Here is a 22463-nt window from a genome sequence, read left to right on the forward strand (position 1 = left end):
CCTAGAATACTCAAGGAACTGACTGAGGAGATATCTGAGCCATTAGCAATTATCTTTGAAAAGTCATTGAAGACGGGAGACATTCCAAAAAACTGGAAAAGTGCAAATATAGTGCCCATCTATAAAAAGGGAAATAAGGACAACCCGAGGAATTACAGATCAGTCAGCTTAATTTCTGTACCCGGAAAGATAATGGAGCAAATAATTAAGCAATCAATTTGCAAACACCTAGAAGATAATAAGGTGATAAATAAGAGTCAGCATGGATTTGTCAAGAACAAATCGTGTCAACCAATCTGATAGCTTTCTTTAACAGGGTAACAAGCCTTGTGGATTGGGGGAAGTGGTAGATGTGATATATCTTGACTTTAGTAAGGCTTTTGATACTGTCTCACATGACCTTCTCATAAACAAACAAGGGAAATACAACCTAGATGGAGCTACTATAAGGTGAGTGCATAACTGGTTGGAAAATCATTCCCAGAGAACAGTTATCAGTGGTTCACAGTCATGCTGAAAGTGCATATCGAGTGGGGTCTTTCAGTGATCAGTTCTGGGTCCAGTTCTGTTCAATATCTTCATCAATTATTTAAACAATGGAATAGAGAGTACACTTATAAAGTGTGCAGATTATATGAAGCTGGAAGGGGTTGCAAGCGCTTTGGAGGATAGGATTAAAATTCAAAATGATCTGGACAAACTGGAGAAATGGTCTGAAGTAAACAGGATGAAATTCAATAAGGACAAATGCAAAGTACTCCACTTAGGAAGGAACAATCAGTTGCACACATACAAAATGGGAAATGACTGCCTAGGTATGAGTACTGTGGAAAGGGATCCGGGGGTCATACTGGATCACAAGCTAAATGAGAGTCAATGTAATGCTGTGGCAAAAAAAAGCAAACATCATTCTAGGATGCATTATCAGGCGTATAGTAAGCAAGACACAAGAAGTAATTCTTCCACTCTACTCGGTGCTGATTAGGCCTCAACTGGAGTATTGTGTCCACTTCTGGGCACCATATTTCAGGAAAGATGTGGACAAATTGCATCAAGTCTAGAGAAGAGCAATAGAAATGATTAAAGGTCTAGAAAACATGACCTATGAGGGAAGATTGTTTAGTCTGGAAAAGAGAGGGGACATGACAACAGTTTTCAAATACATAAAAGGTTGTTACAAGGAGGAGGGAGAAAAATTGTTGTTCTTAACCTCTGAGGATAGGAGAAGAAGCAATGGGCTTAAATTGCAGCAAGGGCAGTTTAGATTGGACATTAGGAAAAACTTCCTGTCAGAGTGGTTAAGCACTGGAATAAATAGTCTAGGGACTCTGTGGAATCTCCATCATTGGAGACTTTTAAGAGCAGGTTGGACAAACACCTGTCAGGGATGGTCTAGATAATATTTAGTTCTGCCTTGAGTGTAGAGGACTGGACTAGTTGACCTCTCAAAGCCCCCTCCAATTCTGTGATTCTAAGAATAAACAGTTAAAATTAATATAATTGGTTTTAGTTCAACTTTCCTTTTTTCTTTCCACATGCATCTCTAAGGGCTCAAATATTCTGCAATGCAAAACAAAAGATTTACAAAATTCTATGTATTAACTTCAAAAACATTTCAAAGAAAGCCAAAAGAATAACAAAAGGTATTTTTCTAATTAACCTTCTAAATTTATTTTAAAGTGCAAGTATATTTAGTGGATCTTGCTGACTTCTAAGATGAGTAATGATTACTAATCATCTAATTTAAGGTTTGCCATCCCATTCCAAAAAAGATCAGTTTAAACATATTTTCCCTTTCATTATTTTTAGCAATAAGAACAAAAAGCTTGTGTCCCTTCAAATAAAATATTTTGCCTGCTGTAAGGCAACTTTTAAGAAAAGGCAAAAGGAAGAAATCAAATGTGAGAGCTAAAAGCTCAATGAACAGGCTACTGATTTTTCATCAAGAAAGTCTTCTTTCATATTTCAATATAAATTACAATCTCTTTGTTCATTCTGTCTATACAATCTTCAAATCCCAGGGTTTCAATCCCACAATAAATTATTTGTTATAGACTAGTAAATAGCTGAACTGGCATTACCTTCTTTTCTTCCTGTAATACTATTACTTCATGATACCGTGGGACGTAGGGTTCATATTTTTTCTTGTCTTCCTTTTTGATGTTGACATTCTCATAATGCAGTGCACTTTCCCTTTAGAAAGTTTAAAGAGAGATTTATGAGTCTTCAGTTTTAAATGCCTGAACATGTAAATACGCATAGTGAAAGCCTTTTGTCCTTTGACTATAAAACAAACAGCTGCTGTTTGTAATATTTAATGAAAGCCAGGATTACTCACGAATGGGAGTGTATAAACATATGGTACAATTACACTGTAAACCTGCAGAACCCACACAAATCATATTTCACTAATTTTGGTTTGTTACTTTTTCATATTCAAAACTATGTAGTAATTATCACCGGTTGAGTCGAACAACAATGCAAAGGAGAAAAAGCTAAAAATCAAAGGCCAGACAAGTTAGGGTTTCTGTCCTATGAGATATATGTACATTGAAAAACAAAGCCTCAAGTGACTTATAAGGTTCTTACTTTAACTGGAGATTTAATACTGTAACCTGACAAGATCTGCCTCTTTATAGCACAAACTCATTAAAATTCAAAAGCCTCTCAGTATTTTAATAGTAGCAATGCTCAGAAGAGAACCGCTTTATAATTTAAATATAGAGAGGCACAGATTTCAAGGAAAGGCACTTAAAAAAGATAAAATTATTTCTATTGGTTACTTAAAATGTCATCCTCTTGCCTGGCATTCCAAGAGGCCTACAGAAGGCTGGAAAATGATTAAATCATGATAGATACTTGACTAGCAGATTAACACCAATCAACCTGTAGCTAAGGAATGTTAAAATTAGCTGTAAATATTAATCTCTACCACTTCCTAATCAATTCACCATTTCATCAAGCATCAGTCTTAAAACTGAAAATTCTATGGCAGATATTATTACCTGGCCCTTATTCAGCAGATCATTTAAGCACAGGTTTAATTTTAAGTACATTCTAAAATTCTAAACACACAGGCCACGATTCAAGAAAACAATGAAGTACATGCTTAAGCCCATCACGCATTAAAGTTCACTCTTTATAAAATTAAAACTTAAGCCTACCTGCAGAAAAAGATAAACATTAGACCACTCAGACAAATTCTGCCCTCAAAGCCCATCCATAAATACTGACTGACTTCAATGTGAACTGAATATGCATATCTCAGGTTAGTTTCTGCCCTATAAGTACCAGATAGAGGGTTAAAAAAGAAAAAAGATCAAGTGTCTAAGGGTATGTCTACACTACGAAATTAGGTCGATATTACAGAAGTCGATTTTTAGAAATTGATTTTACACAGTCGATTGTGTGTGTCCACACAAAGGACATTAAGTCAGCAGAGTGCATCCTCACTACCATGGCTAGCGTCAACTTACGGAGCAGAGCACTGTAGGTAGCTATCCCACAGTTCCCGCAGCCTGGAATTCTGGGTTAAGCTGCCAATGCCTGATGGGGCAAAAATATTGTTGTGGGTGGATTTGGGTACATGTCATCAATTGCCCCTCCCTCCATGAAAGCAATGGCAGACAATCGTTTCACGCCTTTTTTCCATGCGGATGCCATACTGCTTTCAGCAGATGGTGTAGTAGGACTGCTAACCGTAGTCATCCACCACTTCCTCTGCAACTCTGCTCCGCTGCTATTGTCTCAATAGCGAATTTCTCCATGCTGTCTGTCACGGGCTTCCGGGTACGTGTGTTCTTCCTCAGGAAATGTGCGCGGTGCTAACCATCATCCTCCACCGCTTCCGCTACAACTCTGCTCTCCTGAATCCACCTTGCAGATCCTCTCGTTGTTCTCTATAAATATCTATTCTTGTGGCATCCGTTGTCAGCCACCGCTTCCGCTGCAACTCTGCTCTCCTGCAGATGCCATACCACGGCAAGCATGGAGCCCGCTCAGATCATAGCGGCAGTTATGAGCATTGTAAACACCTTGGCATTATCCTGCAGTATGTTCAGAACCAGAACCTGCAAAAGCAGGCGAGGAGGCAACAGCAGCGCAATGACGAGAGTGATGAGGACATGGACACAGACTTCTCTCAAAGTACGGGCCCCGGTAATTTGGACATCCTGGTGGCAATGGGGCAGGCTCATGCCGTGGAACATCGATTCTGGGCCCAGGAAACAAGCACAGACTGGTGGGACTGAATAGCGTTGCAGGTCTGGGATGATTCCCAGTGGCTGCAAAACTTTCGCATGCGTAAGGGCACTTTCAAGGAACTTTGTGACTTGCTTTCCCCTGCCCTAAAGCACAAGAATACCAAGATGAAAGCAGCCCTCACAGTTCACAAGCGAGTGGTGATAGCCCTCTGGAAGCTCGCAAAGCCAGACAGCTACTGGTCAGTCGGGAATCAATTTGGAGCGGGCAAATCTGATGTGATCCAAGTAGCCAATGCAATCACTGAACTGCTGCTATCAAGGGTAACTCTGGGAAATGTGCAGGTCATAGTGGATGGCTTTGCTGCAATGGGATTCCCTAACTGTGGTGGGGCAATAGACAGAACGCATATCCCTGTCTTGGGACCAGACCACCTGGGCAGCCAGTACGTAAACCGCAAGGGGTATTTTTCAATGGTGCTGCAAGAACTGGTGGATCACAAGGGACGTTTCACCACCACCAAAGTGGGATGGCCGGGAAAGGTACATGACGCTCGCATCTTCAGGAACTCTGGTCTGTTTGAACAGCTGCAGGAAAGGACTTACTTCCCAGACCAGAAAATAACTGTTGGGGATGATGAAATGCCAATAGTTATCCTTGGGGACCCAGCCTACCCCTTAATGCCCTGGCTCATGAAGCCATACACAGGCTCCCTGGACAGTAGTCAGGAGCTAGTCAACTATACGCTGAGCAAGTGCAGAATGGTGCTAGAATGTGCATTTGGACCTTTAAAAGTGCGCTGGCGCAGTTTACTGACTCAGTTAGACCTCAGCAAAACCAATATTCTCATTGTTATTGCTGCTTGCTGTGCGCCCACAATATCTGTGAGAGTAAGGGGGAGACGTTTATGGTGGGGTGGGAGGTTGAGGCAAATCACCTGGCTGCTGACTATGTGCAGCCAGACACCAGGGCAATTAGAAGAGCACAGCAGGGCGTGCTGCGTATCAGGGAAGCTTTGAAAACCAGTTTCATGACTGGCCAGGCTACAGTGTGACAGTTCTGTTTGTTTCTCCTTGATGAAAACCCACCCCCCCTTGGTTCACTCTACTTCCCTGTAAGCCAACTGCCCTCCCCCCTTCGATCACCACTTGCAGAGGCAATAAAGTCATTGTTGTTTCAAAATCATGCATTCTTTATTAATTCATCACACAAATAGGGGGATAACTGTCAAGGTAGCCCAGGAAGGGTCGGGGAGGAGAGAAGCACCAGGTGGGGTGGTGGATGAGGGAAGGACAAGGCCACACTGCACTTCAAAACTTATAGAATGCCAGCCTTCTGTTGCTTGGGCACTCCTCTGGGGTGGAGTGGTTGGGTGCCTGGAGCCCCACCCCCCAACCCACGTCTTGGGCGTTCTTGGGCGTCTTGGAGAGGAGGGCAGGCGGTTACACATGGGTTGCAGCAGAGGTCTGTGCTCCTGCTGCCTTTCCTGCAGCTCCACCACACACCGGAGCATGTCAGTTTGCTCCCCCATTAGCCTCAGCATTCCATCCTGCCTCCTCTCATCATGCTCCTCTCATCGCATTCATTTAACGCTTTCCTGGACTTTGCCATTGTTTGCCTCCACGCATTCTGCTGAGCTCTTTCAGTGCGGGAGGACTGCATGAGCTCAGAGAACATTTCATCACGAGTGCGTTTTTTTCACCTTCTTATCTTCACTAGCCTCTGGGACAGAGATGATAGGGGGAGTGTTGAAATATTTGCAGCTGCGGGAGGAAAAAAAAAAGGAGAGTAGTGCCAGAGAACTTCCTTCGTGTAATCCGAGAGGTGTATGAGGGATGCATCACCACCATTCGCTCGGTCAAAGGGGAAACCGCCGAGATCCCAATCCGGAGCGGAATTAAGCAGGGCTGTCCCCTCAGCCCCATCATCTTTAACCTCGCCATGGAGCCGTTGCTGCGAGCGATCTCCAATGGCACAGATGGCTTCAACCTCCACGGTGAGAGGGTGAGCATTCTGGCTTACGTGGATGACCTGGTCCTGACTGCAGATGACCCAGGGAACCTCAAACGTATGCTAGATGCCACCAGTCGAGCTGCCAATTGGATGGGGCTCCGCTTCAATGCAAAGAAGTGTGCAACTCTCCACATTGACGGCAGCAAAAGAGACTTGGTGCAGATGACAGGGTTCCAGATCCAGGGCGAGCCCGTCATCCCCCTGGCAAAGGGGCAGGCGTACCAGTACCTCGGCACGCCGACGGGTTTCCGTTTCCGCCGCCAAGATCGACACCTCCCTGCTAGCACCATGACAGAAGATAAATGCTCTGAACACCTTCCTGATCCCCTGCATCTCGTTCATCCTAAGGGGATCCGCTGTGGCGGAGGTACCCCTCAACAAGGCAGACAAGATTGTCCGGCAGCTGGTGAAGAAGTGGCTGTTCCTTCCGCAGAGAGCCAGCAATGAGCTGGTCTACATTGGCCACAGGCATGGTGGTGCCAATGGGCCTGCATGGGCGACCTGTGTCACATCGTGGTGATCACCCACGCCTTCTGCCTGCTGATGTGTCCCAACGCCATTGTAAGTGTCATAAATATAAAGGGAAGGGTAAACCCCTTTAAAATCCATCCTGGCCAGAGGAAAAATCCTCTCACCTGTAAAGGGTTAAGAAGCTAAAGGTAACCTCGCTGGCACCTGACCAAAATGACCAATGAGGAGACAAGATACTTTCAAAAGCTGGGAGGAGGGAGAGAAACAAAGGGTCTGTGTCTGTCTGTGTGCTACTTTTGCTGGGGATAGACCGGGAATGGAGTCTTAGAACTTTAGTAAGTAATCTAGCTAGGTATGTGTTAGATTATGATTTCTTTAAATGGCTGAGAAAAGAACTGTGCTGAATAGAATGACTATTCCTGTCTGTGTGTCCTTTTTGTAACTTAAGGTTTTGCCTAGAGGGATTATCTATGTTTTGAATCTAATTACCCTGTAAGGTATCCACCATCCTGATTTTACAGAGGTGATTTCTTTACTTCTATTAAAAGTCTTCTTGCAAGAAAATTGAATGCTTTTTCATTGTTCTCAGATCCAAGGGTTTGGGTCTGTGGTCACCTATGCAAATTGGTGAGGATTTTTACCAAACCTTCCCCAGGAAGTGGGGTGCAAGGGTTAGGAGGATTTTGGGGGGAAAGACGTGTCCAAACTACGTTTCCCAGTAAACCCAGTTAGAGTTTGGTGGTGGCAGTGGAGATCCAGGGACAAAGGACAAAATTAATTTGTACCTTGGGGAAGTTTTAACCTAAGCTGGTGAAAGTAAGCTTAGGAGGTTTTCGTGCAGGTCCCCACATCTGTACCCTAGAGTTCAGAGTGGGGGAGGAACCTTGACAGTAAGGAACATCGCAGCAAATGCCCTCCATGACGCAACAAAGAAGCGGATCGGCAGAGCCCCCTCCAACCAAGACACCACCACCTTCCTGAGCGGTTACCTGGATGGCGAATTCAGACGGGATGGACGCAACATCGCTTCACTGTGGTCCCACGCTCGCAATGCCACGCATCATCTGGGGAAGCGCATCGGCTGTCGCTGGGAGTGGTGCGAGGAGCACCAGGAGCTGGGTGTCCTGGTACCGCAGATCAGGTCCAACGACAACAACATCATCACCCCAAGCACCAGGGGCATGCTGGAGAGGACCCTGAAGGCAGCCATCCACTCACTGTACATGGAAACCCTGAAGCGTAAACCAGAACAGGGTAAAGCCTTCGAGCAGTGGGACCAGCAAGTGGGACGCCAGCAACAACTTCCTCACCAGGGGCGGCTTCACCCATTTCACCGACTGGCAGTTCATCCGTGCCCGGCTCAACTGCATCCCGCTCAACGGAGCCATCCGCCACGGGAACCGAGACAAGCATTGTGGGAAGTGCGGCTACTCCAATGAGACCCTGCCCCACCTCCTGTGCAGCTGCAAGCCCCACTCCAGAGCCTGGCAGCTGCACCACAATGCCATCCAGAACTGCCTGGTGAAAGCCATCGCACCGCGCCTGGGGGAGGTCACCGTGAACTGCGCCATCCCAGGTACTGACAGCCAGTTGCGACCTGACATGGTAGTCACCGACGAGGCCCAAAAAAAGATCATCCTCGTCAATGTCATGGTCTCCTTTGAGAACAGGACCCTAGCCTTCCGCGAAGCCCGAGCTCGTAAGCTGGAAAAATACGCCCCCCTGGCCGACACCCTGAGAGCGAAGGGCTACGACGTGCAGATGGAAGCCCTAATTGTCGGAGCCCTGGGCGCTTGGGACCCCTGCAACGAGCATGTGCTGCGGACCTGTGGGATCAGTCAATGCTACGCACGGCTCATGCAGCACCTCATGGTCTCGGACACCACCCGATGGTCCAGGGACATCTACATTGAACACATCACCGGCCACCAACAGTAACAGGAGGTGTGAGCCAGTACGACATCGTGCATCAACTATGAGAAAGGGACTGAGAGACTTTTTCCATTGGACCATATGAACTGGAACCATAAACTCACTGAACATTAAATCCCACCAAATGAGGGTAAATCCATCCTCATCATCGTATCCACTCATTAAACTCCACACCTGAACATAGTCATTATATGAACAACATACCCCCATATCTCAATGTCTGTACTTTGACCCGTTAAACTTTTACCCCCAATCGGGGAGATTGCCGATTATGTATTCCTTACGCCATCCGTTCCTAAACTGAATTTCGCACCCCTTGATAATCTGTACCTTATTCCCTGATAACCAGAAACTTCTATGCTTAAACTCTGTACCGTTTTCTTTTTACTTTATCATCTTATTAAATTTAAAAAGACACATTTTAGAGAACAACGGGTGGACCCTTTCATGGTGAACCAAGCTGTTAACATTACATAGCACATGTGCTTTCAGTACAAGTTCGCATTTTGCCTCTTATATTGAGGGCCTGCCAGTTTAGTGTGAGAGATCACACACACAGGGCCAGGCAACCAAATTCAGCTTGCAGGCAGCCATGGTAAGCCACAGTCTTTTGGCTTCTTCAATCTTCACAACATGTGGGAATGGTTTCAAACAGCAGCGCCCTCCTTTCCCATACCAAGCACCCGTTGGGTTGGCCATTTAAAAGGAGGAGCTACGGTTTTCGGGTTAATGTGCAGCACAAACCCAACTAACCCCCTCACACACACACACCCAATTCTCTGGGATGATAGCTTCACCCCTCCTCCCACCACGTGACTAGTATCAGGGAAGATCCCTAGCAGCCAAACACGAATAGTTCAGCATGAACAGGCTTCCCCCAACACCGTGTGGCTAAAAGTGGGGATGATTTCTTTTCAGCCACAGGCAAACAGCCCAGCAGGAACAGTACCTCTGAATGTCCCCTTAATAATGTCCCTGGAGGATTTCTGCTCCATTCCCAGACACATTAACAGACTTTTCCAGTAGCTGTACTGGCCGCGAATGCATCCCAAGTCTTCAGGGCAAATTAATCATTAAACATGCTTGTTTTTAAACCATGTATTATATTTACAAAGGTACACTCACCAGAGGTGCCTTCTCCAGCTTTATGGTCTGGAAGCCAGCCTTGGGAGGGTATTGGCTCCAGGGTGATAAACAGTTCCTGGCTGTCAGGGAGAATGGTTTCTCCACTTGCCTGTTGTGCACTATACTCCTCCTCCTCCTCATCTTCCTCACCCCAAAATCCTCATCCCCCCTTGCAGGTGTCCATGGACAGGGGTGGGGTAGTGGTAGAGGAACCCCCGAGAATTGCATGCAGCTCATTATAGAAGTGGCATGTCTGGGACTCTGACCCAGAGCAGCCGTTTGCCTCTTTGGTAGCCTTGCCTAAGCTCCTTAATTTTCATGCGGCACTGCTGCAGGTCCCTGCTATAGCCTCTATCCATCATGCCCTTGGAGATTTTTTCAAATATAACCTCTTTTGGAACGGAGTTCTGATAGCATGGATTCATCTCCCCATACAGCAATCAGATCCAGTACCTCCTGTTGGGTCCATGCTGGAGCTCTTTTATGATTCTGGGACTGCATGGTCACCTCTGCTGATGAGCTCACCACACTGGCCAAACAGGAAATGAAATTCAAAAGTTCCTGGTGTTTTTCCTGTGTACCTGGCTAGTGCATCTGAGTTGGAAGTGCTGTCCAGAGCAGTCACAATGGAGCAATATCGGAGGCCAAAACTGTTGAATTGCGTCCACACTACCCCAAATTCGACCCGGTGATGTTGATTTCAGCACTAAACCCCTCGTCAGGGAGGAGTACAGAAATCGATTTTAAGAGCCCTTTAAGTCGACAAAAATGGCTTTGTTGTGTGGATGGGTGCAGAGTTACATTGCTCTAACGCTGCTAAATTCGACCTAAACTTGTAGTGGACACCAGGGCTAAGAGACTTAGGAGCCTACAGCATGGTCTACACTCTGTGCAATGTACTTCGGTCCACTTAATTTCTGGTGTAGATATAGCTACATCAGCAGATTAATTCTTCCAGTGACCTAGTTACAGCCCCTCAGAGAAGAGAATTAACTACACTGATGGAAAGTCCCTTCCATTAATGTAGGAAGCGTCTGCACTAGAGTGGTACTGTGGTAGAGCTGCAACACCATAGCTGTGCCCCTGTAGCATAGACATATACTTAGTCCCATTTTCAAAATTGATTTAGGCACTTAGGGCCAGATTTACAAATGTATTTAGATATCTAAAGATGCATATAGGCACCAAATGGGATTTACAGAAGTGCCTATGCAGGTTAGGCACCTAAATACCATTGAAAGTCATTTTTAAATTAAGGGCTAATGTACAAACTTTCTTTTTCATATGCCAGGAGATAAAGGACTTAAGCAGTTTCTCAGTCACAACACAGTAAAGGAGCAGGCACAAATTCATTTTTTAAATATCATAATAAATTTAAAGAACAGGGTTCCTTATATAGCAGATTAGGAAGTTAGTGACAAGCTAATAAGTGGAGTAAGACTGAAAGAATCTTTACCCTGCTCTGAACATGGCTACTGACATATTACACTAGCCAGGCATGAGTATCACTGTAATATATTTCTCATCCATTGTTCTATGGTGTGCACATTTCCTATTGTTTAGAATTCAACTTTTAGTCATAGCACACAAGAGTTTCTGAAGGAAGTTTATACTTTTGCAATCACTGACTATCCTGCTTGTCACTAAAACAAACTTTTTAAATTTTATTTTCATTGTTCCTAGACAATAAACAACATAGATCATTCTTAATGTGACGTTCTGAAGTAAATAAGTGGAATTGTCTGGGTATGTGGCATTGTTTGGCAATCTTAACTGTGCATTTCCATACTTTAAACTGTGCCCTTCAATTCTCAGTAATTACTGGCTTGGGATGGATAACCAATTCTTTTGTATAATACAAGTCAAATTAAATAATTATGTCATTGAAATTAATTTGAAAACTACCTCTTTTTGAAATTAATAGACATAAATAAAAATGGCATATTGTTACTTACTGAGTTATATCATACTCCCCAGGTCCAGGCCCTGCTTGAGCCTTAAATTCACTACGTTTTCCTGTTAAATTACCAAAATGTACTCCTTTATACTTCATGGCAGAATAAGTACCATTCTGAAAAATAAAGATAAAGACATTTTACAGATTGTGAGCCAAATTTTCTACCCCAGGTCTCTAACATACATAACTTAAAAATATAGACAGATCTGTTTCCCAAGTGTGATTCAAGGGTTATTACACTGCATCTTGGTTTGTGTACATCAGAGCTGATCATAAAAATTCCAGAAAAACTTGTTTTTGTAGAAATCTGCCAACTTATCAAAAACAAACATTTTGTGGAAGCAGTTCCATTACAACCAAACTTCTGATGGACCCCACGGACGTTTCCTGCCTGCTTGCCCACCTGGCTTCTCAGCACCCTGCTAAACCAGAAGCCTCACAGCTTGGGAGCGCCAGCTCCCCTTCTGCTCACCAGGTGGGCTACTAAGGACCCAAAGCTTCCCAGGCTCCCTGGATGCCCAGCAGGCTACCAGGCTGACTGCCATGGAGCTGGAGACTGCAGAAGTGAGGACTGAATTTGACATAATTCCTATCAGTTTCAATCCTTAATAGCTGGTATGAAACTGACCAGACTCTCATTTGGGGGGCAGCCAGAAATCCCAGTTTGCACAGTTCATGTTTTGGTGGAATGTTGTGGAATCTCAGTACCATGATCATCTTTGAGATTTTGGCTTTTCACCCCAAATTGGGAGAAAAACATTTCTGAGGAACCAAAATTCAGTTTCCCTATGTGCTCTAGTGCACATAGATAAATCTTCAAGTAGTATTTCTTAATTCACATCTCTCCTAAAATGACCATACATATTTCTGTATTTACTAAAGTTAGTGCCCTCATTTTAGCTTTCACATACAGAATAGTTCCCTAGTCAGACCTTGTCACATCAGGTAAACAGTCTGTAGCTTTCTCAGAGACACACCCATAATTGATGTGAAAAAGCAGGTGCCCATTAGCAGTTCCCCTCCAAAATATATGGACTAATAACCCCATATAACACAAAATACAAAAAGAACAAATATGCCAAAACTTAGATGCAGCATTCTGCATCAAGTAATAACCTTTAGCCCCTCCATGCCACTCATCCATTATCTGTCCAATTATACCATGTTTATGGCAGCCACACACTCATCACTCTAGCAGTCAAATGCATAGAATCATAGACTTTAAGGTCAGAAGGGACCATTATGATCATCTAGTATGACCTCCTGCACAACGCAGGTCACAGAATCTCACCCACCAACCCCTGTAACAAACCCTTAACTTATGTCTGAGCTATTGAAGTCCTCAAATCGTGATTTAAAGACTTCAAGGTGCAGAGAATCCTCCAGCAAGTGACCCGTGCTCCACGCTGCAGAGGAAGGCGAAAAACCCCCAGGGCCTCTGCCAATCTGCCCTGGAGGAAAATTCCTTCCTGACCCCAAATATGGCGATCAGCTAAACCCTGAGCATGTGGGCAAGATTCACCAGCCAGAAATCCAAAAAAGAATTCTCTGTAGTAACTCAGATCCCACCTCATCTAACATCCATCACAAGCCACTGGGCATATCTACCGCTAGTAGTTGAAGATCAATTAATTGCCAAAATTAGGCTATCCCATCAGATCATCTCCCCCATAAACTTATCAAGCTTTGTCTTGAAGCCAGATATGTCGTTTGCCCCCACTGCTTGCCTTGGAAGGCTGTTCCAGAACTTCACTCCTCTGATGGTTAGAAACCTTAATCTAATTTCAAGTCTAAACTTCCTGATGGCTAGTTTATACCCATTTATTCTTGTGTCCTCATTGGTACTGAGCTTAAATAATTCTTCTCCATCCATGGTATTTATCCCTCTGATATATTTATAGATAGCAATCATATCTCCTCTCAGCCTTCTTTTTGTTAGGCTAAACAAGTCATTGAGTCCGCCTTTCATAAGACAGGTTTTCCATTCCTCGGATCATCCTAGTAGCCCTTCTCTGTACCTGTTCTAGTTTGAATTCATCCTTCTTAAACATGGGAGACCAGAACTGCACACAGTATTCCAGGTGAGGTCTCACCAGTGCCTTGTATAACGGTACTAAAACCTCCTTATCTCTACTGGAAATACCTTGCCTGATGCACCCCAAGACCGCATTAGCTTTTTTCACGGCCATATCACATTGGCAGCTCATAGTCATCCTATGATCAATCAATACTCCAAGGTCCTTCTCCTCCTCCGTTACTTCTAATTGATGCGTCCCCAGCTTATAACTAAAATTCTTGTTATTAATCCCTAAATGCATGACCTCGCACTTTTCACTATTAAATTTCATCCTATTACTATTACTCCAGTTTACAAGGTCATCCAGATCTTCCTGTATGATATCCTGGTCCTTCTCTGTATTGGCAATACCTCCCAGCTTTGTGTCGTCCGCAAACTTTATTAGCACACTCCTGCTTTTTGTGCCAAGGTCAGTAATAAAAAGATTAAATAAGATTGGTCCCAAAACCAATCCTTGAGGAACTCCACTAGGAACCTCCTTCCAGCCTGACTGTTCACCTTTCAGTGTGACCCGCTGTAGTCTCCCCTTTAACCAGTTCCTTATCCACTTTTCAATTTTCATATTGACCCCCATCTTCTCCAATTTAGCTAATAATTCTCCATGTGGAACCATATCAAATGCCTTACTGAAATCGAGGTAATTTAGATCTACTGTGTTCCCTTTGTCTAAAAAATCTGTTACCTTCTCAAAGGAGATCAGGTTGGTTTGATACGATCTACCTTTTGTAAAACCATGTTGTATTTTGTCCCAATTACCATTGACCTCAATGTCCTTAACTACTTACTCCTTCAAAATTTTTTCCAAGACCTTGCATACTACAGATATCAAACTAACAGGCCTGTAGTTACCCAGGTCGCTTTTTTTACCTTTCTTAAAAATAGGAACTATATTAGCAATTCTCCAGTCATACGTTACAACTCCTGAGTTTACAGATTCATTAAAAATTCTTCCTAACGGGCTTGCAATTTCATGTGCCAGTTCCTTTAATATTCTTGGATGAAGATTATCCGGGACTCCTGATTTAGTCCCATTAAGCTGTTCGAGTTTGGCTTCTACCTCGGATGTGGTAATATCTACCTCCATATCCTCATTCCCATTTGTCGTCCTACCATTATCCCTAAGCTCCTCATTAGCCTCGTTAAAGACTGAGGCAAAGTATTTGTTTAGATATTGAGCCATGCCTAGATTATCCTTAACCTCCACTCCATCCTCATTGTTAAGCAGTCCCACTTCTTCTTTCTTTGTTCTCTTCTTATTTATATGGCTATAAAACCTTTTACTGTTGCTTTTAATTCCCTTTGCAAGATCCAACTCTACATGGTGTGATGGGGCAAGGCCAGATGGCTATAGAAAAGTAGTGGGAGATAGATATATTAGCTCCAGGCTAAACAAATCCCTGGTACCAGGATAAGTGAAATGGCAGCTGCTCCAGGTCAGTTAAGACACCTGGGGCCAATTGAGAACTTTCCAGAAGGTAGGGAAAAGGCTAGGTTGATTGGGACACCTGAAGCCAAACAGGGGCTGGCTGAAACTAGTTAAAAGCCTCCCACTTAGTCACGTGGCTGTGCATGTCAGGAGCTGTGGGAGGAAGTTGTGCTGGTGGAGAGGCTGAGTAGTACACACCATATCAGGCACAAGGAAGGAGGCCCTGAGGTAAGGGTGAAGCGGAGCTTGAGGAAGTGAGGGCTGCTGTGAGGGAAGTAGCCCAGGGAATTGTACATGTCATGTTTCTAAAAGGTCAGCTACCATAGCTGATACTATTAGGGTCCCTGGACTGGAGCCCGGAGTAGAAGGTGGGCCCAGGCTCCCCACCACCACCTTTGCCCCCTGATTAATCACTGAGACTGGGAGACAACAGAGACTGTGCAAGGAAGGATAACTTCTCCTTATCTCCCTCGCTGGCTTATGATGAAAATGGCTCAGTAGACTGTGACCCTTGTCTCTAGAGAGAGAAGGGTTACGCGCAAGGTCACGGTGAGCCTCTGAGGCTAGCGAAATCCGCCAGGAAACGTGGGACCCACGGAGGCAAGGACAGAGCTTTGTCACAATGGCTTTTGGCCTTTCTCACTTTATCCCTACATGTTCTGACTTCAGTGAGGTAGCTTTCCTTGCTAATCCCTCCCATCTTCCACTCCTTGTAGGCTTTCTGCTTTTTCTTAGTCACCTCTCTGAGATGCTTGCTCATCCAGCTTGGTCTACAACTCGCCTATGATTTTTTTTCCCTTTCTTGGGATGCAGGCTTCTGATAATTTCTGCAACTTTGATTTGAAGTAATTCCAGGCTTCCTCCGCCTTTAGATCCACAAGTTTTTCAATCCAATCCACTTCCCTAATTTCCTTAATTTTTTAAAATTAGCCTTTTTGAAATCAAAAACCCTAGTCACAGATCTATTTTTGTTTATCCTTCCATTTAGTTTGAACTGAATTAGCTCATGATTGCTCGAACCAAGGTTGTCCTCTACAATCACTTCTTCTATGAGGGCCTCACTGCTCACCAAAACCAAATCTAAAATGGCATCCTCTCTTGTCAGTTCAGCAACTACTTGGTGAAGGAATCCATCAGCTACTGCATCCAGGAAAATCTGAGCCCTATTATTATTACTAGCACTTGTCCTCCAGTCTATATCTGGGAAGTTAAAGTCTCCCATGATCACACAATTCCCATTAGTATTTACTTCTTTAAAAACATTAAAGAGATCTCTATCCATATCCACATCGGATCCTGGCGATCCATAGCACACCCCAAGCACTATCCCAGGGCAGGCTCTCATAGCTTTTTTCCCCAGTGTGGTTTTTGCCCAGACAGACTCTGTCTTATCCAGTCCATCACTTCTTATTTCTTTACAGTCTACCTCATCATTGATATACGATGCTACTCCACTTCCTTTGCCTTTATTTCTGTCTTTCCTAAATAGCACCTACCCTTCAATACCTGTAGTCCAGTCATGACAACTAGTCCACCATGTTTCTGTTATCCCTATCATATCTGGTGTCACTTCCTACACCAGTAGCTCTAGTTCCTCCATTTTGTTACCTAGGCTCCTCGCATTAGTGTACAAACATCTTAATTTTTGCCGTTTGGCTTCGCTCACATTCTTTACCCAATTAGGCACAGACATTCTACCGCCAATATTACCTGTTAGATTGCTATGTACACTGCCCTTCTGCCCTATGTCCATTCTGCTACCCCCGGCTGTATCCTTTCTTACTTCGTTTTCTTCCCTCTCAAAGAGCACAACTGGCGTGGAGATTACCTGGACATCTCCCCCGAATTCCTAGTTTAAAACTCTCTTGATCAGTTGTGCCATCCTCCATCCTAGAAATCTATTTCCCTCCTTACTCAGGTGATGTCCATCCCGAGAGAATAGTCCTCTGTCTATGAATGCTTCCCAGGGGCCATACATCCCAAAGCCCTCCTTGTAGCATGACTGCCTGAGCCATCTGTTGATTATCATAATCTTGTCACACCTTTGTTGCCCTTCCCTAGGAACAAGCAGAATCCCACTGAAGATCACCTGTGCCTCAATTTCCTTTAGCATCTTCCCCAACCTGGCATAGTCTCCCTTGATATGTCCCAGCGAGAATCTAGCCGTATCATTTGTTCCCACATGAAGGATAATCAATGGATTCTTTCCTGCTCCCGTTAGGATTCTCTTCAGCCTCAGGTCCACATCCCGTATCTTAGCACCCAGCAGATAGCACACCCTTCTGTTCTCTGGGTCAGCTCTTGTTACAGGCCTGTCTATTTTTCTCAGTAATGAGTCCTCAATCACATGGACCTGCCTTTTCCTGGCAATGGTGCGATTCTCCAGTCTATCCCCTGTTCCATCTGGCCACAAGTCCTCTTGATTCATATTGTCCCTTGCAAATCCTCTGCATCCCATCCTGTATCCTCCTGGGGCTCCTATTTGATGTTGTTATCTCCATTGACTCTTGCCCTCTTCCAATAGGACTATCTGCTCTTCTATTTTTCCTTGCCCTCTCACCTTCAGTGACCACCTGCTGTGCCCCTTCTTCATTTTCCAACTCTGCAAACCTGTTCCTGAACTCTATTTCTCCTTCACTGCCCCATCTTTTTCTCTGCCTGGTTCTCCTAGTCAGATGCTTCCACTGTCCACTTTCCTCACCCAGCAGTATCCCCTCAGAGTTCTTTGGTCCTGCTTCCATCTGCAAGTATGAGCTTTTACCTTCAGCCTCCTCAAGTCTTTGCTCCATCATCCGCTCGAACCCCCTTCTAAACTCAACCAGAGTCTCCACCTGCATCTCCAATCCTAGGATCTTCTCTTCCATCAGCTCTATCAGGCGGCATTTCATGCAGACGAAATTCTGTACAGGTACCCCCTCCAGGATATGTACATGCCACAGCTTCTCCATCCAGTCATCTTCATAGTGTCTTCCAGTACTTGGGTCACTACCACTGCTGCCTCTGTGTCTGTCATAGCCTTCTCACCTAAGTCTTGTTAGTCTGGGAAACACCAACCAAAACAAAACACCCACCCACAGCAAAACAAATCCCCATATAACACTCAGTGGACTTTAGATAACGTAGACCAGAAGAGACAGGTCCCTTAATGAAAGGCTGTCAAACAACTGAAATTTCATCTTCATGTCACATCATTCTGCCCCACTATCCATTCATGTCATGCTCCAATTTCACATTTGTGCCAGGTGACTGGTTACATAAATTTACGCATAGGTCATGAGTCTTAAATAGCTGGAGAAAATATGTACAGCGGTGTAAAACTCACCAACTTTGGTTCACAGGGTGTTTGTGCAAACCTTTTATTTGGTTTGGGTTGTTAACACCTGAGTTTTGCATTCAGATGTATCCAAATATTTGAAGTAAAACTCAGTCAAGACCCCTGAATTTCACCCAATTTCATGTCAAACATTTAAAAGGACAAACATTAAGAAATAACTGTTAGGAACAAAAGCTGCGATTTATAAAGGGGTTTGAAAAAGTTTGGCATGAAATTCAATGGGAGTTGGACACCTGATCCTAAAGTGCCTTTGAAAATCCCAAACAAAAAATATAAAGTTTTTTACAACAATTCCAGACACTTAAAACTGGAACCAGAATGAACATAACTGCCTTCTCAGAAACATGATGGGATAGTGATCCTTGGATACACATTATTGGTATACAAGACAGATAAATTAGGTTAAAGTGGAAAAGATGGTATATTAGGCAGATACGGTAGCAGTGCCTCTAGTCAAGAGTGACATAAGCCCATTTTCAGCTGCTTAAAAAAGTGCTAAACAATCATTCAGGCTGACAGTTCCCATGCCTGGTCTTTGAGTTTTTTAAACTTTTGGCAAAAACAGTTCAGCAATTTTTAAGAACAAATTTAGAGAAAAAAAGGTAGCTTTCCCAATATTGAAAAATCTTTCCATTTCTTTGAAGAGCTCTAATTCTTCCACGGTTTGGAATAGGGACTTGAGCATCAAGAGGAAGTCAGTCCTGGAATCGGAAAGGCGCCTTTTGCTTTCCCCAAGAAAATCCACCCAGAACTTCTTGACTTATAAGCCTCTGAAAATCATCATCTTCATTTATGAGTAAATGGTTTTTAGAGGTTTGCTGCTAGAATTTTCAGACGTTCTATCTGCACTATGCATGCCCCAGCCCCAGAGAACACCTGCATGCTCATGCATCAAGTATGCTCCCATGTCCCACTTGGGTTTCTTTGTAGTAGGCACAGAGCTGGAACTTCAGATAGGACACATGCACAACAGCATCCTCTTCCCTCTGGCGTAGGGGAAGGAATCTTTTCTTGACTTCAGCCAAGCACTTTCAGTGACTGGTGTTCATAATTATGTAAACGTACTATTGAGCAAGGCCTCAGATTTAAAAGGTAGGTAAATGTTCTCCTCATTTTACAGAAAGGGGACATGGCATAGCTTGTACAAGAATACTTCTAGCATCCCGGGACTAGAACCCTGTCTTCAATATGGCTCTAAGTCCCATCCGTTTAAGTGACACTGCATTTGAGAATGAATATTACAAATCTGTATGCTTGGCTGTGCTGTCTGAAACTACTAGATCACACTCCCTTCCAGAACCAGGAATCTAACCAAGGAATCCTGATTCCCAACATTCTTCTGATGTCTAGAAAATAGTTGTGTAAGTCACAGGCTTCCCTCTAATGACTGGTCCACATAGCAGTATTAGGCTGTTATCCTCTATCAGTTACTCTCATAAGTGGTAGAGATCTGTCCTGTGAATCTTGAGATCCTGGATTCAAACCTTGCTGATGACCCATGAGTAAGTCATTATTATTCCATGATGGAATGAGAGGGGGGGTTTTCAGCTTGCTTTTCAAAAAATATAGTAAATGACATGTAAAAACTACATGAAAAAGATTAAAGTTGCAAAATCATACCTTCAAAAAAGTTAGCAGAATTAGGGTCTTCCTTGCAACCTTCTGAGTGTATGCATTATGGTACAGTCTTTAGTTACAGGATCACATACTTTTCTACATGACCTCTGCTTTATCCAGTTCAAAGGGCGGAGAGTGACTGAGGCAGAGGGTTGCAAGAAGTATTGTGTTTCAGACACTGGACTATGACCTAGAACAGCTGGGTTCTATTTCTCAATCCGTCATAGTATCAGGGGGTAGCCCTGTTAGTCTGTATCCACAAAAACAACGAGGAGTCCGGTGGCACCTTAAAGTCTAACAGATTTATTTGGGCATAAGCTTTTGTGGATAAAAAACCCACTTCTTCAGATGCATGGAGTGAAAATTACAGATCCAGGCATTATTATACAGACACATTATTATACTGGCCCTTTTCTTCATGTGTCAGACTCATAATGCATATGCTTACAACACCATCAGAGAATGCTGTTACTCTCATCTACCTGAAAACATGTGCACTCCTTCAACTACTTGCCCAGAGAATAAAACAAAACAAGAACCAGAATACTTGATGGTGGAATGCATATTTAAAGGTTTCGTCTTCCCTATATAGCAATGCACCTAACAAATATAGTGCAGCATATATTTTCACATGTTAATCCAGACCCATAAGTATAATCCATAAATGGTTTCCACAGGTTTTCAAATAGATCTCCCTTCCTTGCATATGAAAAAAATCATTATCCCAAGAGATGCAATCTGAGTAAGGCTAACTGTCCATTCAGCCTCTGTTGTGAGAGCTCTGTCTTTCCAATATCTTAAAAATTATTCTCTTTGCTGCCATTAATAGACTCTGCATCCAGGATGCTGTCCTTGGTGAAATGTTAGTCCAAGCACATATACTGTTTAGTACAAACAAAGTTTGATTAGCAGAAGTCCTTGTTCAAGAAGGATGATCGTCTTCCCTGTCACCTTTTTCCAATATGCACATGAATTCACAGATCTGAAAATATAGGGATAAAATGTCTGACATAGTTTTGACCCCGTTGTCAAAAATGTATAATTCCTGGATGCATTCTACCCATTTTCAGGGGTACCTGCTATACATTAAAATTCAAATGCTTACAAATTTTACATAGAATTTTGTCAACTGTTACAAAATTAAGAAACCAAAATATTTTCCTTTCTTGTGCACCTCTACCTCACTTTCACCTCCTATAACTGGCATAAGATGCCACTATTATATATATAGAAAAATTATATAAAATATATTCTTGGTGAGAACTACCTCTAATTTTCACAGTTAATAGGACTTTAGCACCATCAGGTGACTTCTGTCAGGCAACATTTACTATTGTTCTAGTATATAACCACAACTGTAAATAATGCTTTTGTTCAGATATGGCTAGATCCAACTTTATTTAACTGGAAAAGATTAGGGCCAGATCATCATGTGGGGATCTGTGCATGGCGCAGAACCTTCCCACAGCAGGAAAAGTCCGGTCCATTTGAACCACTCTGGCTAGGTGTCAGAGGACCCCCAAAGCTTGATAGCCCTGAACTCCAACATATCGTCCATGATCTGTGGAGACATTGGGTGACAATGGCCTCACACCAGTCAGTCTTAATTTCTTTGACCACTTAATGGGTGAAATATAAATGTCCTTCAAATGGAATCCCATCCAGAAGAACAGCTGCTGTGAAAATAGCAAGGTTGTGGGGGGCGAACGGGCGAAAATTTTAAGAAAGAATACGCAGAGCTATAGCAAGGATATCAAGGCCCATTAAGAAGGAAAATGGACACAGGTAGACTGTCATGTTACTAGGACATCATTTCATTAATATGTTTTTGCTTTTCTCTCAAGGGAAGCAATACCTGGCGAGCTAATAACTTCATACAGTGCAAGAGTATCTGGCCCATAGTTAAATTCCATTCAGAAGTATATATTAAAGACACATATGTATTGAACTTTTTATATCCTGAATGTCCTTGAAGTATATACAAAGTCCTTTTGTTATCCTATAAATAAAATGGATGGTGTGTTTAATGATAGTGGTATTGGAAATCATGTAAAAATTTAAAAAAAAATGTAAGAGAGACATTAAAAAGTTATAGCAGGAATTCTCCTACTTCATACAAAGCCTGCTTTAAAAACTCTGGCTTATTCCACAGTAGTCAATGGGAGTTTTGCCATTGATTTAAATAAGGCAGGATTTCACCCTATCTTTAAAAATTATTTTCCATGAAAAATTGAAAAGGACACTAAATTAAAAATATTTTCTATGCATCTTTTAAATTTGAACACATTGCATGATTAATAGGAAAATTATT

General features: G+C 43.2%; 1 protein-coding gene across 10 annotated transcripts in view; it reads right to left on the reverse strand.

Moving 5' to 3' along the window:
* STPG2 (sperm tail PG-rich repeat containing 2) overlaps nt 1–22463 on the reverse strand; it is a 407840-nt gene that overhangs the window by 364567 nt on the left and 20810 nt on the right. For 9 of the 10 annotated variants that reach the window (XM_073340745.1, XM_073340746.2, XM_073340744.2 and 6 more), the window contains 2 exons: nt 11697–11812; nt 2082–2193 (listed from right to left, as the gene is read on the reverse strand). The exons of the other annotated variant lie outside the window; for it this stretch is intronic. In XM_073340745.1, the coding sequence (XP_073196846.1) occupies nt 2082–2193; nt 11697–11812 (228 nt within the window). The remainder of the gene's footprint in view (nt 1–2081; nt 2194–11696; nt 11813–22463) is intronic. 10 annotated transcript variants of the gene reach the window in all.

Source organism: Lepidochelys kempii, chromosome 4 (assembly GCF_965140285.1).
Source record: "Lepidochelys kempii isolate rLepKem1 chromosome 4, rLepKem1.hap1, whole genome shotgun sequence".
Taxonomy (NCBI): Eukaryota; Metazoa; Chordata; order Testudines; family Cheloniidae; genus Lepidochelys; species Lepidochelys kempii.